Here is a 15378-nt window from a genome sequence, read left to right as displayed (position 1 = left end):
AAATGCAGCTCAGTGGTGGAGCATGGGTCCCTTGGCAAACGAATCACAATGTCTTTGTCAGAGTCCACTCCTAGCAATTCAGCGTCTGTATTGTTACACGTGTGTGTGCCAAGACGTGGAAGAAGGTATGTGGGCTGCCACACTTTGCTTTCTGCTACGGAGATAAACTCCGTGTCCAAAAGCAACCTGGAGCAGAAAAGGCTGATTTCATCCTACAGGTTAAAGTCCATCACTACAGGAAGTCAGAGCAGGAACCTGGAGACGGGAGCTGATGCAGAGGCCATAGGGGAGTACTACTTGCTGGCTTGCCTCCCGAGGCTTCCTTAGGCTGCTTTCTTATAGAACCCAGGACCACCTGCCTGGGCTGGCACCGCCCACAATGGGCTGGTCCTTACCACGTCAGTCATCAATCAAGAAAATGCCCCACAGACTCTCCCACAGGCCAGTCTGATGGAGGCAGTTCCTCAACTGAGGTTCCCTCTTCCCAGATGGCTCTGGTTTGTGTCCGATTGACAAAAGAAAAAAGAAATAGAAAAGTAGCTAGTACATAAGCCAGTATTATGTGTGAGAACAAAAGATTTGATATAACCTAAATCTTTTGAGAAAAGACTGGTAAAATAAATTATGGCTTATCCATGGAGTAGAATATAGAACTGTCCAAAAGAAGGCAATGCTGAATGTTCCCATATGGAAAAAAATCTGAACCCATCTTATGAATTTTTAGGAGGGGAAGCATAGTTGTGTGAAAAAGATTTTTGAAAGATAGGCTGCATATGCAGAAACATGTGTGTGTGTGTTTATGTGTTTACATATCATGTATATGTATCTATGCTTACATATGTCTAGGGCATTTCTGGATAAACAGGAAAACGGTCTAGGTCAGGCAGGGAACTATTTCATATTATTCTGTGCTAACTGAATTTTAATTGTGGTCATGTGTCATTAGCTTATTGAAAAACAGTATGGCGGAGGTTGCATGAGCCCGTGTGGTATTGTTTTTCCTGTGTGTGCTTGGACCCTAGGTCCGGGTGTTGATCCCTTACCTAGGGCCTTCTTCTGACTACGTCGTAGTGAAGATGATCCCAGACAGCAGGCTTCCACCTCGTCACCTGCACGCGGTCCAAATAGGCAAAACCTCAGCAGTCATCAAGTGGGAATCGCCCTACGACTCTCCTGACCAGGACCTGGTGAGTGGGAAGGCATGCAGCTTGCAGCGTTTACACTTAGCATGCTTTGGGTAAATGGAGTGCGGTGGAAGGGGTCAGGTCATGTGACAGGTGACACAGGTAGGAGCTGAGCTCAGCAGGCCTTATCCCCATTTCTGTGTGGTCAAAGACAGATCTTCACGGGTACCCCTTCAGATCTGCCCCCCTCCATTGTTCCCCTGCCACCCTATTTCTTTGTCCTTCCTCAGCTATCCCAATCTCCTCCATCAGCCAGAGCTCAGCACTTGAAGACCTGCAGGCCAAATCCAGCCTATGGATAATTTTTTAAACTATTGTTTAATTGGAACCACGGCCACCCCTACCTGCGTACATATGGCCTGTGTCTGTTTTTGTGTGATAGAATTATTTGCAGTTGAGATCCTAAGACCCTCAAAGCCTAAAAACAGCTACCATCTCAACTTTTTCAGAGTTTTCTATCCCTTGCCAAAAATTAGGACAGGACGTTGATCCTGGAAATACCCTGCTCTTCCTTGCTCCAGACTGCTTTGACCTCTGTCCCTCCCCCCTACACCTCGGCATGTGGTTTCCTCTTGGCTGCTGAGATACCTCTTGATTCTCAGATTCTCCCTGGTGATCAGGTTTCCTGTGTGTCCTTCGTGTCCCCTTCCTTCCGTACTCCTTATATAAGAAGCAGCCTAGGAGAGCAGTTGGGGCTGTTTGTGCTTTAGAGCTGAGCATCTTCATCCATGTCTCCTCTCTGTCGGTATCCAGACACTGTTGTCATGGTGGAGAGATGGAAGCCTGGATGCTGATGTTACAGTTGGTGTGGCTTTTCCTAGAGTGTTTTGGTTTCCTCCTCTGCTTTCATCCCCTCATCTCCCTTTTCTGCATTCCTGCTTCCCCTTTCTCCCCTTTCTTTCCCTTTCCTTTTCTTCTCTTCTCTTCTCCTCTCCTTCTTTCCCTTTTCCTTTTCCTCCCTTCCCACCCCTTCTCTATGACACTTGTGCATGCAGTTCTGGGAATGTATACTTGTTATAAGATAGACCCTAGCTGCCCTGAAGACTTTCTGAAGGACGTGAGTCAGACTTGGAGGCTCAGAAAAGTCAGCCCCATGCCTGAGTTCCATATCTGTGTATTCTACCAACTGCACATTGAACATACCTGAAAAAGGATTGTGTCTGTATGGAACATGCACACACGTTGTCTCTTGTCATCACTCCCTGAACAAGATGGTATGCTCACTGTTACATAACTGTGGTGCTTTGAATAAAGATGGCCCCGTAGTCTCATAGATTTGAATGCTCAGTTATCAGGGAGAGGAACTGTTCAAAAGGATTAGGAGGATTAGGAGGTGTGGCCTTGTTGGCAGTGTGTCACTTCAGGTGAGCTTTGAGGTGTCCATTCCAGGCCTAGGCTTTCTCTCTCTCTGCCTGTGGATCAGGATGTAAAACTCTCAGCTAGTGTTCCAGTGCTATGCATACAGCCATGCTTCCTGCCATGATGATAATGGACTAACCCTCTGAAACTGTAAGCAAGGCTCCTCTAATTAAACACTTTCTTTTATAAGAGTGGTCTTGGCCATGGTGTCTCTTCACAGCAACAGAACTAAGACAATGGCACTTACACTGTGTAAGGCATTAATAATCAGGAGCTGATTTCACGCCAAAGGCCTTGCCTCTGACCACTACTCAGATCCTCCCTCTGTCTGTCATAGTTCTACGCCATTGCAGTGAAAGATCTGATCAGAAAGACGGATAGGAGCTACAAAGTCAAATCTCGCAACAGTACTGTGGAGTACAGCCTTAACAAGCTGGAGCCTGGAGGAAAATACCACGTTATTGTCCAGCTGGGGAACATGAGCAAGGATTCCAGCATAAAAATCACCACAGGTAAGTGGAAAGGAAGAAAGACCTTCCTGCACACCGAGCAACCTCCTGCCGCAGACCTCGGCACAGAGGAAGGCTGTAGTATCTTTGTAGGACATGCAAGCACGGCTCTTCTCTCTCCATGCTACAGCAGACCAAGGCAGAGATGTGGGGTTTCCTGGGTTTGGGTGAGGGGGCCACGACTCAGTCGTCTGAGCAAGACTCCTATTTTCTGTATTCTCGAAGTTCCTTTGTTTGCTTGTTTTTTTATAATGCAATTCAAGGGCTTGAACTCAGGGTGTCTTTGAGTGCTAGGCAAGCACTCCACCACTGAGCTGCACCCAGTCTCTGTGAGTCTTGTTTCATGCTACCCTCCCTTAGTGTGTCCTACCATGGCTAGGGGAGGAAAGGGGGAGTGCTCAAGAGAGTTAAGAAACTCCACAGTATTTCCCAGTGAGGATCTGCACTGTGTCACGGTGGCCCTCTTGGTGATCAGGCAGATAGAATGGGAGGAGACCATGAGACCGTGGGCTAGAGGATTGGTTAGTCTTCTGCCCAGTGAGTGAGTCATGACTCCACTGCCTAGATTCCAGCAAACAATGTCAACAGTTGCAGGTGGGGGTTCAGGCCCATTAAGGCTGGTGATGCATGTCATGGACCTGGGCCACTCTCCACGCTCTTTGGGGCCCTGTGTTCAGGCATAACTTGTTCTCTGTCCTTGGTCCTTGCTGCCTCTGCCTTATGTCCAGATATCATGGTTAAACGTCTAATAACAACCACCACTAGTGCTATACTGAGCGGTGTTCATGTTTTCTTTTGTTTTGTTTTGTTTTGTTCATTATCCCATCGTTATTGCAGCCCTTGGAGGCTGGGAATATTTTTTTTTTCAGCCTCTTTTTCTAGATGAGGAAGCAAAGGTTCAGATCTGTGTCTACTAACTGTATCTATTTTCAGTTTCATTATCAGCACCCGACGCCTTAAAAATCATCACAGAAAATGACCACGTTCTTCTCTTTTGGAAAAGCCTCGCCTTAAAAGAAAAGCAGTTCAGTGAAACCAGGGTAAGTGCCTCGTGCATCCTCAATGACTTTGGAGCTCTAGCTGAGAGGCTGTTTTAGCCATGAGTTCATTAACAGCAGGCTGGCAGACAGCGTGAAGAAGGAAGGCAGGAAAGCAGTGGGCATGGGCATGAACTTGAGAACTAGAGGACCATTTGCTGATTAGTGAAATGCTCATGCTGCCCATTAAGTGTGAGAACCTCTGTCTTCAGCACTCACGGCCACACGCTTGTCCTTGGAAGGGAGAGATGGGTGGGAGACTGGTGGTACTTCCTGCAGCTGGACCCTGCTCAGCCTTGGGACCAAGCGCCCCGCCCTCCCTTCCCCGACCCTTTGACAGCTAGGCTGTGGTTCCAGTGCCAGGAAGCTGAGCCACACTCTCCATCTAGTACCTTGTCAGCATCCCCTTAGAGTCCTTAGAAGGGGCAAGAAGTCCCTGAAGATACTTTGTTGGCATATGAAAGAAACACCTTTGTTTTGCTATTGGCAGGCCAGTACTCTGACACCATGGGAAGAAAGGGAGAGTGAAATCCAAGAGGTTTGCCCAGGAGGGTGGACTCATTATTCACTGGAACTGGCTTAGTCCCCTTGAAAGCAAAGTAGGGCTGTGATGGTCCAGCTGCGGTCACCTGGAGGAACAGCGTAGGCAGAGAGCCCAAGGGTTTTCTGCAGTGATGTGAGAGCCAGGCTCAGGTACACTTTGAGCCTCCTCACAGCAACCATAGCTGTGATATCTACATGTTGAATGTCCTTAAGAAAATGAAATCTACCCAGGAACACGCCAGTGTTGACAAGGTACTGAACAGTAAAGCACTCTAGCAGCTGGGAGCAGGAAAAGAAAGGCTCCTAGCAAGCTAATGGCAAAGACATGAAGCCTGCAAAGGACTCTGGGAGAGTAATGCCAGTGTGGGAAGTGGCTGGGGAATGACACTGAGAATATAAGTTGGCTCAAATTTCTGGGAGGCTTTTTGATAATACTTATAAAAAAACACATTGAAATGTTCACATTCCCTGATTTAGTTATTCTAAGATTTTACTTTGAGAGAGCAATGCATTAAAGTTGCATATACTCTGCTTCATGATAGAAAGAAAGAGGAAACATAAATGCCTAACAGGAGGACTACGGAAGGAAAGTATTGGTGGTTGATGGTTGTGTACATTGTTTTATTTGTGTCTTTATATATGTGACAGATGTTCTACACTGGATTTACATGATAATAAATAATCATTACTACTTAGAAGGGGTATGGAGGTGGGATGCCAGGCATGTGTTGGGGTGCCAGGCTTGATAGCCATTTGCCACTAGGGGAGCCTGTATGGACAGCAGGAGCTCAGCTTTAGGTTGAGAGTACAGGCTGGTATTCCATTTCTAGTGAAGGATGCTGGCATGGATGTAGTGTGCCCTCCTCTCTTCCTCCTGGCTTAGCATTAGAGACATGTCAGTGGGGTAGGACCAAGAGGCTGATTGCCCGGTGGACTCAGATGTGGACAGAGTTTGACACTGGGGTGTTGGAGGACAGCAGAGAAGCTGGCCACCAGTCTGTTCCCAGCCAGCATCTTGGGTCTGGCCTGTCTGTTTCTTAGCACAACAGTCTGGGACTTCCTGAGGCAGTGGGAGAAGAGATTATCTCATACCGTCCTCTTGTGAATAGGGCCACCCAGCTGCTTACATGCTTCTCTGTCTATACTAGGCTGTTTGACTCTGGGACCAGCCTGCAAAGAGCTAGAATGCTAAGAGACAGGAAGTGAATGGCAGTGGCCTTCCACAGTTTGTCCTAGGGAGACACATGTCTCCTTTCCTGATGGCGTGTTCCCTGGTCTTGCCTGTGTCCACTGCCACCAAGAGGTACCACTAGTCAAATCCCATACTGCAAAGTATTAGTCAAGTGCCAGGTTCTTTGAGGCACTGGTATTGCTGGACACAAGCAGCTACTGCCTGGACCTTTGAGCGTGTGACGGTTGTGATGGTTCTCCTGCAGGCCATGCCTCGCACTTCCTTCTCTGCACGTTGTCAGCAGGGAAAATCCTGTTTTCTGAGTTTAGTATCTCCGTCACATAATCAAAAGAGCTAGCAAGAAACAGCATGGATCATCATCCACAAAACCCCCGCAGTGAGGACTCCCCTATCACTGGAGCCAGTAACAGAAACGGTCAGGCCCCCTGTTCAAGCCTCTGAACGGTCCACTGCGTGCTTTGCTTGCAGGGCTATGAGATCCACATGTTCGACAGTGCTATGAATCTCACCGCATACCTTGGGAACACGACTGACAATTTCTTTAAAGTGTCTAACCTGAAGATGGGTCACAACTACACGTTCACAGTCCAAGCGCGGTGTCTCTTCGGCAGCCAGATCTGCGGGGAGCCCGCGGTGTTACTGTACGATGAGCTGAGCTCAGGTGAGTTGCGGTGGGGCCATCTTGTGTGTGTCCTGCTCCGAGGAAGGAGAGGGATGCGATGGTTTTTTTCCCCGATCATCTTTCTAAGATACATTTCAAGTACTGTCTGTGTGCCTAAGAAAATCACTTAGGTACCAATTCAGTGGCGTACTGATGGAGTTAATAAATACTTCCTGACCGGCCATGGGACTAGTACAGAAAGTACTGTGATTGCAAGGTGCCACGTTGAGTGTACAGTTCAGGAAAGTGCAAGAAGGAGACTGTATTTAGGAAACTCAGTAGGTCTATTAGTTGCTTTTTTTTCTTGTTACTGTGACCAGCTACATAGCAAGAAGCAAATTGAGAGTGGGAGATTGATTTTGCCTGGCTGTTTGAGGAGATAGAGCCCGTCATGGAGGAGAAGGCATGGCAGAAGCAGTCTGGGGCGGCTGCTTAGGCTTCATTAGCAATTAGGAAGCTGAAGTAGAGGAATATTGATCCTTAGCCCTCTCCGTCTCTTCCTTCACTACATCCAAGCCCCAAGCCCATGGGGCTGCCCACATTGAAGGGTGGGTCTTTCCCCCTACTTATTCCCTCAGAAAGACCCTCACATGCACACACCCAGAAATATGCCTCGGTCTTTCACATGATTAAATCCAGTCAAGCTCACCGTGATGATTAACCATCGGGGGCTAGACAAACAAGAGTTTTGGCGGTTTTCATGAGACTTGTCAGAGCCTTGAACGTGCTAATAGACCTGTAACTCACCATGTCCTTAGCTCATCCCACCACCTACAGCTAGCACTTTCTGTGATGACCTGGGATCTCTGTCTTTGGGACACACAGATACTAGCATTAGGTCACATTGCTGCTTTATAAGGAAAGTAGTTGCATTGTGGTAGCTTGGCCAGGATTTCCACAAATATCTTACCACTAGGCTTTTCAAGAGCCAGGCAGGGTTGCTGTTAAGTGTTCCCTCACAATCCTTCCTGGGTTGGGGCAGGGGTAGGGCCTCTGCAGAATAAGCAGTCTCTTAGAGCAGTGGTTCTCAACCAGTGGGTCTCGACCCCTTCAAAAAACTCTATCTCCAAAATTATTACGATTCACAACAGTAGCAAAATTATAGTTATGAAGGAGCAGCAAAAATAATTTTATGGTTGGTGGTCACTACAATATGAGGGACTGTATTAAAGGGTCACAACGTTAGGAAGGTTGAGAACCACTGTCTTCGAGGATGAACACTTCCTTCTTCTACCTCCCCTTAGAGAGTCATGGCGTAGTCAAAGCTCCGGGAAGGTTCTATGGAAAGCAAGCAGCAAAACTCGTGATAATATACTTTTTCCTTAATAACCCTGGTTTAAACAAAACCAGTTATTAGTCTGTGAAATACACCTTGGGAGAAACTGTCATGAGGCCCCTCCCTGGCAGTTGCTTTTAGGGAATCAAGCTGATTAAACCCTCAGAAGTCCAGCCAGGGAGTAGTTCTTTAATTTACCACCTCACCATTGGGGTAGGCTGGGAACTATTCTTTTTTCCTGCTCAGAAAAATGAAAGAAATTTACATAGAGCCATACACACTGAATTGCGAGATTACACCCACAAGAAATGGCTGTTCTCTGGCCCATTTTCATGGCTACTGTGTCTACTTGACTCTCTCTGGGTAGCTATGATGCTTTCTCTGTGAGAGGGGAGCTTGCTCATGCCATCTCCCCCGACACCAGGGAGCAATGCCAAGGTCTATAGTAACTATGCGCAAGGAAAGGTCACTCTGCCTCCTTTGCTAAAAACTGACTGCATAGCTCCATTTTCCTGCCCCTAAGTTCAGGCTAGCTCCAAGACTTATAATGTGAAAATTTTCCTCACTCTCCAGAGGATGACCCCGAGTTGAAGGATGGAGAATGGCCTTTCCCCAGAGCCCCAGTGAGGACCTATCTGTCCATAAGCCATCTAGAGTCATCATTTGCTTATGACCATGAGAAGGCAGCATCTTTGTCAGGTTATAGACAGCCAAGAGGCCTAGCAATGAGCTTTTACAAATGTCAAATGTATATAGAAAGGTTGTTTCTCTTTTTAACTTAAGTGAAAGAGAGGGAGAAAAAAGCCCATAAAACTTGGTGAGCTGTCGAGTCAGTGTTTCAGTGAAGGAATCCGGTTTGCGGAGCTTCAGGTAATTGCAGTGCGGAGTTGACTTTGGTGCCAAGTAGGGGGAAATAATTGCAATCTCGTTAATTAGTGGTCTGATTTCACATCCTCTTATGTAGGCAAGCAAGCGGCCTTAAGTAATAATGCTAATGAAATCAGTGTTGATGTCCCAACAAAGGTCTCCCTTCCAAGAGATTATCTAAATAACCAACAAGGCAGTGATTAGGAATCTAATGTAATTACTGTATTTGCATGTGCAAGGCCCACGGTCTAGGAGCTCATGGCAAGCACTTGGAAAACATCAGGCTTCACGCGTGTGCTGGAACATGTCACACCAGGCAAGCAAGCTGGTTGTGTTGGAACCCTTGCAAACTCTGGGCTGGCTTTCTCTCTCTCTCTCTCTCTCTCTCTCTCTCTCTCTCTCTCTCTCTCTCTCTCTCTCTCTCTCTCTCTCTCTCATCGGCCTGGACAAGTTGCCAGGGCCATCCTTTTCGGGCCCTCAGGTAGGAGGCTCACTGGCAGGACATGTTGCCTCCGCAGGTGGAGACACAGCCGCGGTCCAGGCTGCCAGGTCCACGGACGTTGCCGCTGTGGTGGTTCCTATCTTGTTCCTGATCCTGCTGAGCCTGGGTGTCGGCTTTGCCATCCTCTACACGAAGCACCGCCGCCTACAAAGCAGCTTTACTGCTTTTGCCAACAGCCACTACAGCTCCAGGCTGGGCTCGGCCATCTTCTCCTCTGGGGATGACCTGGGTAAGTAGGCAGAGGTACCAGGGGCAAACACTGTAGAGCCAGGGATGGGATCAGGGAGGATTCTGTCACCCCAGCCTTTCAGGACAGGTGTCACCCCAGTGTCCCCACTGTCTGGGACCTTTCCTTAATCAAAATACCACAGTCTCTTTAATTGTGCAGTTCTGGCCCTAACAGGGAGAAGTGGAAGGGTCCCCTTGGGACAGAGAACACCAGGGCCTAGGTTCGGATGCTCCCCAAATTTCAAAAACAATCCTCAAGTGTGATCGACCGACCCTGGTCTAATCCCCCTCTGGAGGGCTTCCAGAGGTCACATCTCCAGTCAGCGTCTGTGTGAAGCCCTCCAGTCAGCCACACCTCTTTCCATTGCGGGGCGCAGCCTCCTCTTACTCTGTGTGGGGGTGATGGACAGTAAGAGGAAGGGAAACCTTCTGATCCCCGTGAGAAGCCTTGCTGGCTGCAAAGCCCTAAACCGAGAGAGCTGGTAGCCAGGTCATGTCGTAAAGTGAGTATGGGAAAGGCTTCCCCAAACTCAAGGCACCAGATGTGAGTTTCCTATAGACCGCTGATGCTGCTTTTCTCTTTATTAAGCGGTGTGTTTTCCTCCCCAGTCAGTGGCCCTGTGAGATCACCTGTGTCCCCTCGCCTTCTCTGATTTTGTTTTTGCTAATCAGCAAGCACCTGTAGTGCCTTGCATGCATGGCTCCCTTTGGTTGCCCTGTTAGGGTTGCTTTTTAAGCATCACTAAATGCCAAGCAACAGGAACCTCAAAGGGATAGCCGTGAAATCTGGGAAGTTGCCCTCAAAATTCTTAAGCACCACCCACCTACCCATTTCTATGTCCTCAGAGCAATTCAGATTCAAAAGAGAAAGGGGACAGATAATTCAAGCAGGAGAAACCAACCCACCCATTTAGCTCTAGGGGAGGAGATTTACCTTGCTACAGATCTTACTTCAAAATATTAAGTTGGGTCACTTAGGGAAGGGAAGATGGTGACCTGAGCAAAAGAAAGCCAAGCTGGGTTCAGGACTAGTTAGTGTTGGTTCAGGACTAGTTAGTGTTGGTTTAGCTGGGGGTGTTGTAAGGCTGTGGGCATGGGCAGAGCGGTGGGGTCATATAAAACTCCACTGGAACTCACCAAGGCCTGACTGTTTTGTCTTCAGGAGAGGACGATGAAGACGCTCCTATGATAACTGGATTCTCAGACGATGTCCCCATGGTGATAGCGTGAAGGAGCTTCTCATTAGAAACCAAATGGTGTAAATATTTTATTTGATAAAGATAGTCGATGGTTTATTTTAAAAGATGCACTTTGAGTTGCAACATGTTATTTTTATATGGGCCAAAACCACCACCACAACAAAACAAAACAAAAACAAAAACAAAAAAAAAAAGAGAGAAAGGAATGAATAAACTTTGTAGTATCAACTGTGAACTTGAGACCAGGTTGATTTTAGTGACCACGTTGCTTTGATCTGACACTGATGTCGTCTTACAGAGCTGTGCTTGCTGGGCATGCTTTTAAGTCTGTGAGATCATTTTGGTTCATTAAATTGACCATTCTTTTTATTTTTCTAAGACGCAGAAATGTATTTAATAAAAACTTCAAGAGAGAGAGAGTGATGGGCAGAATCACATTTCTCCTTGAAAACTGCTCAGATTTTACCTTTTGTTTGGATTTAGTTTACATAAGTGTGTGGGTGTCTTGTGGGGGAAGGTCCTGTTCTGTTGTTTTTGTTAATTTATTGGGACTCTGTATGAGGCCATATTTTAGTGGCCTTTGAAACCCCCGGTGTGAAGGGCCCCTTGCCCATGGCAGGGGACACAGGAACAGTTTCAGTTTGCTCGTGTCAGGGACAGGTCTTTGGCAGGAGAGAGTTCCGGGTCAGTGCTAGATTCCAATTCAGTGGAACTATAGCCTAGAAAGCCCTGCAAGCCACACCCCCTGTCTTCTAGGAATCTGTGGGCTTTTACTGTGCATGTCTCTGTAGAAAGTGTACCTCTGGAAGCTGCCAAGTGTTGACACTGCTTTCTTATACACTGGGATCATTGTCACTTGAAAAAAAAAAATTACTGTGGTTGTGGGAGAAAGTTCTAGATCTGTGCCATGATAGATATGCATTGCAAATATAATATGCCATGTCTCCATTTTTTTTTTTTTAAATTTGAGTTTTCCTTTTGTTTTTACTCACCACCAAAGAATTTCAAATGTAAAATTTTATATTGGGTTTAAGCCACTGACTTGTCCTCAAACGTCCACACTGATATATGCAGTCATACTGAATTTGGTCAGTGCCTTCTCTGGATCCCCACTCCACCCCTCCTCTACCCCCCACCCCCACTTCCCTAGCCTGTGCCCCCACCCATCCTTACAGAGTGTTGTAGGTATTGCCAGGGATGGAGGTGATCTAAACATTTGCCTTCTCCATCAGCAGATTTGTTCATTTGCTTTCTCTGTGAAACACCATGTGTGTCTAAACACAGCACCCCACCCCCACACCCCACCCCCGCTGCCATGTTTCATGTCACCGGCCACTTGAAAGTTCTGTGGACTTCTTTGTGGCCTCAACCCACCCATCCGTCCAGCGTGTAGGCACCGATGTCCAGCTTGTCGTGACTTGTGATGTATGAACAAACTCACTGAGGATTTCCTCCCAGCGGAAGAGCAGCAAGCTCTGCGAATATTCCAAAGTTATGCCTCTGAACACGTTTTCTATATGCAAGTTTTGTGAAACCTGCCTCCCCTTCCATGCAACGTGTCCCCCCTCACAAGTGCTTGGTTTCTTTTTAGCTAAAAGTATCATTCTTTGATGGGAATAGAGTCTCAATTTACCTGAGGATTGTTTGGAAAATAAGAGCCATTTTTTTTAGGATTAAATGAGCATTTTGACCTGTAGATGATACATAGTGTGCTGTGTGGCTGTAGTTCCTGGCATCAAATGCTAGGAAAAAGGAGTCAGCTGTCTTACAACTTTTTTTTTCTCTTCTTTCCGCTCACCCCCTTTTTCATTATTTTTCCCCCAGACTGGAATTTCTTCTGCTTTGTCTTGTCTTGCTTTGAAGTTTTGCTCAATGTTCCTCCAGCCCCACCACCTCCGCTTAAATGAAGTCTTTAAGTAGCTGAAAGATTAACAGTCTGGTGGGAGGCAAGCCATTGAATTGAACTGCTAGGAAAGTATATTTTCTCCTTTTCTTTTCCTGCCAAGTTTTTGGTGGCATTTGTAGAAGCTGGTGTAAAAGGCTCTGAGGCATTATTGTCTATTATTCTGCAGGCAAGCCTTTCCACAGAGCATATGTCTCCTGCAGGCAACGTGAGCTGTTGCCAAGCATTGAGGCCAGTCTCCAGGGCCTCCCGATGCTGAACCATAGTACTGTACAGACCCACCACAACCCCTCTCCTCGGAAGATGCACTGTGCTGTTTGAAAACATGTAGCCATTTAAGGCTAGAATATTTTATATAAATAGCAGAGCTGAGGTCCCGAAGACTAAGCCAGATAGATGCAGCTATGTGTAAATTGTATATTTTTGTGAACTTTTCAAGCACGCACTCCCGTTCCCCTCTGCTTAGCTTTGTGGAGGTTTCTGATGTATTCACATCATCTGCAAGAGTCCAGAGGTTGGAGTGACAATAGGAAATTAAAACTAAGCTTATGTGTCGTCTTGGAAAGTTTCCACCTCACAGGGAATGGAATACACCGGAACACCATGTACTTGGTTTCCTGTGGACTGTGTGGGAACTGATTTTTTTCTCCTTCCTGTATTGACTACCCTTTGAGCTTTGTGGGATGTAGGTCTATGTGGATGCAGTGACAGAGGAGAGTTCCTCCAAGGGCTGTGGAGAGGCCACAGCTGAGCAGACAGGTGAGACTCTCTATGACTGCTTGATGCCTAGCGAGCCGGAGAGCTTGGCCTGCTGCCGGGCAACTGACTGGCACTCTGGCCTACCTCTGATTGCATCACTAGGTATGTTTGCAGGCTGGCAGGGGACAGTTGCTTGCCTATTCTCTCCTCTCCAGATAAGTGGCCTGCTAGATTAAACTATGCTCTCCAGCTTCTAGAACAGGCCCTTCAGAAGACACTAGGTGTCTAGAAGGGAGCTAGGAAGGCCAGTGGTAATGCCGAGCCCCTTCCAGCTAGCACTAGTGTCTCCTTGGTGGATCCTGCCTTCATATGGCCCCCAGTGGTCAGCACAATTAGTAAGACTATTCCCTGGACCCATCTCGTAGGTCAGTTCTCTGTCCCTTGAAGAGGGCCATGGTGAGTTCCTGAGATTTCTCTTCCTTCAGCAGAGAGGTGAGGAGAGGTTCCCCTCAGGAGAAATTCAGACACATACCGAAATTGAATTCCATCCCCATTGCCGCTGTAAGAATCGACTCTGAACTCTGCAGGCACTTCCTTGTGTTGGGATTGTATTTCAACATTCCAACTATGTTTTTCTTAGCTGGAGTGTGTGCTGCTTTTCAGGTACAACTTTTGTGTAATACAAGCCAGAGCATTAAGTTTATATAGACTACTTCCTATGCAAGACTGGGATACGGGATAAGTCGCAGGAGACGTGCCCTGTGGGCTAGATAGTCGAGAAGTGCATCCTCAGTTGGCATGCCACTGCTGAACGCGGCTGAGGGAGGATCGGTTGCATGTGTTTCTGCCCATATTGTTTTGAGCAGCCATATTATAAATTTAATCATCAGAGCTGAGTGATTTCCCAAGAATGGCACTGGTTTCATGTGTAATAACTTCAGTGGGCTGCGCATGAATGCCGAAGTGGAACATTATTACCCTCAGATATCCCATGTCACTCCTCATTTAAAGACTCTTGTTAAGACTTATTAGACACTTTAGGCAAAGTCAGAAGTATCTGCAGCAAAATAAAGGCCTGTTCTGCTCTTATTTAAAGTGAAACACTGTGTACTTGTTTCTCTCCAAAGTAAAATTAGGTATTTATAACTTCAATTGCCTTGCTAGGTTTCCAAGTCACTGATTTCTGCTGAAGATTTTACTACATTGTTGCACAATTTTAAGATAATTTTTTTTGTCTTGGTGTCAACTTTTTTCACTGAATAAAAATTTAACTGAGTTAAAAAGAATTAAAAACAAAAACAGAAAAACCAACGCCACCACCACCCATTTGAATATCCACTGTGTGTGTCTTAAGTTGTTCTTTTGAGTGCAATAAAGATGGCTAACACAGTCTCTAAGCAGCAGCTGATTTGTCTCTTTGAAAAAAGATATTTATGTCATAGAAGAAAGAACATTAGGGCCTGGGATAATGCTGTTAAGGACCTGGTCTCAGATGGCGGATCCTCAGAGAACACAATGTCTGTGTGCTGGCTGGTGAGTGGGGAGGTGTGGTGGCGACTGTTTTGAACAGAATTATTCTGTAGGCACGTCGACTCAAGTGCTTCCCTGAGCACTGTGACTATGTATGAGACAGTTGGTTAAGGGGGTGAGATTTGGAACCCGAGAGAAGAAAGCACAGCGGTGCGGATGTGTTCTTCTCGAAACACAGGGAGCCCAAGTGGGAAGTGTCACGTTGATCCCTCAAAGGCCATTGAGGGCAAGCATCATAAATTTAGATAGGAATATGGTCAGGGATGAGTTGCTTTCTAAATTTTAGCAAGTTTAGCACGTTGCTTTTGTTTGGACTTTGAGCCAAAGCGAAAGTCTGAAGTAGTTTCAGTTTCATGGATGAGAAAAAAAGAGGCACAGATATGTTGCTTACAGTGTTTCTCAACTAACCTGTGAGACGAACCCTTTTGGGGGCAGGGTCAAATGACCCTTTCACAGGGGTCACCTAAGACCATCGGAAAACACAGATCTTTATATCACGACTTTTTTTTGTTTGTTTGTTTTAGGAGAGAGGAGACAGGGTTTCTTTCTTTGTGTGTAGTCCTGGTTGTCCCGGATCTCCCTTTGTAGAGCTGGCTGACCTCAAGTTCACAGAGATCCGCTTGCCTCTGCCTCCTGATTGCTAGAATTAAAGGCGTGCACCACCACCACACATTATGATTCATAACGGT

General features: G+C 46.6%; 1 protein-coding gene across 1 annotated transcript in view; it reads left to right on the top strand.

Moving 5' to 3' along the window:
- The window catches only part of Sorl1 (sortilin related receptor 1), a 171488-nt gene extending 156937 nt beyond the window's left edge, over positions 1 to 14551 (top strand). The window contains exons 43-48 of the mRNA XM_006981235.4: positions 1023 to 1187; positions 2881 to 3055; positions 3986 to 4092; positions 6293 to 6485; positions 9147 to 9359; positions 10521 to 14551. Coding sequence (XP_006981297.3) covers positions 1023 to 1187; positions 2881 to 3055; positions 3986 to 4092; positions 6293 to 6485; positions 9147 to 9359; positions 10521 to 10588 — 921 coding nt within the window. The 3' untranslated portion in view covers positions 10589 to 14551. The remainder of the gene's footprint in view (positions 1 to 1022; positions 1188 to 2880; positions 3056 to 3985; positions 4093 to 6292; positions 6486 to 9146; positions 9360 to 10520) is intronic.
- The last annotated feature ends 827 nt before the right edge of the window (positions 14552 to 15378 follow it).

This window comes from Peromyscus maniculatus, chromosome 7 (genome assembly GCF_049852395.1).
Source record: "Peromyscus maniculatus bairdii isolate BWxNUB_F1_BW_parent chromosome 7, HU_Pman_BW_mat_3.1, whole genome shotgun sequence".
In the NCBI taxonomy this organism is placed as follows: Eukaryota; Metazoa; Chordata; class Mammalia; order Rodentia; family Cricetidae; genus Peromyscus; species Peromyscus maniculatus.
This window is presented reverse-complemented; position numbering and strand designations above follow the sequence as displayed.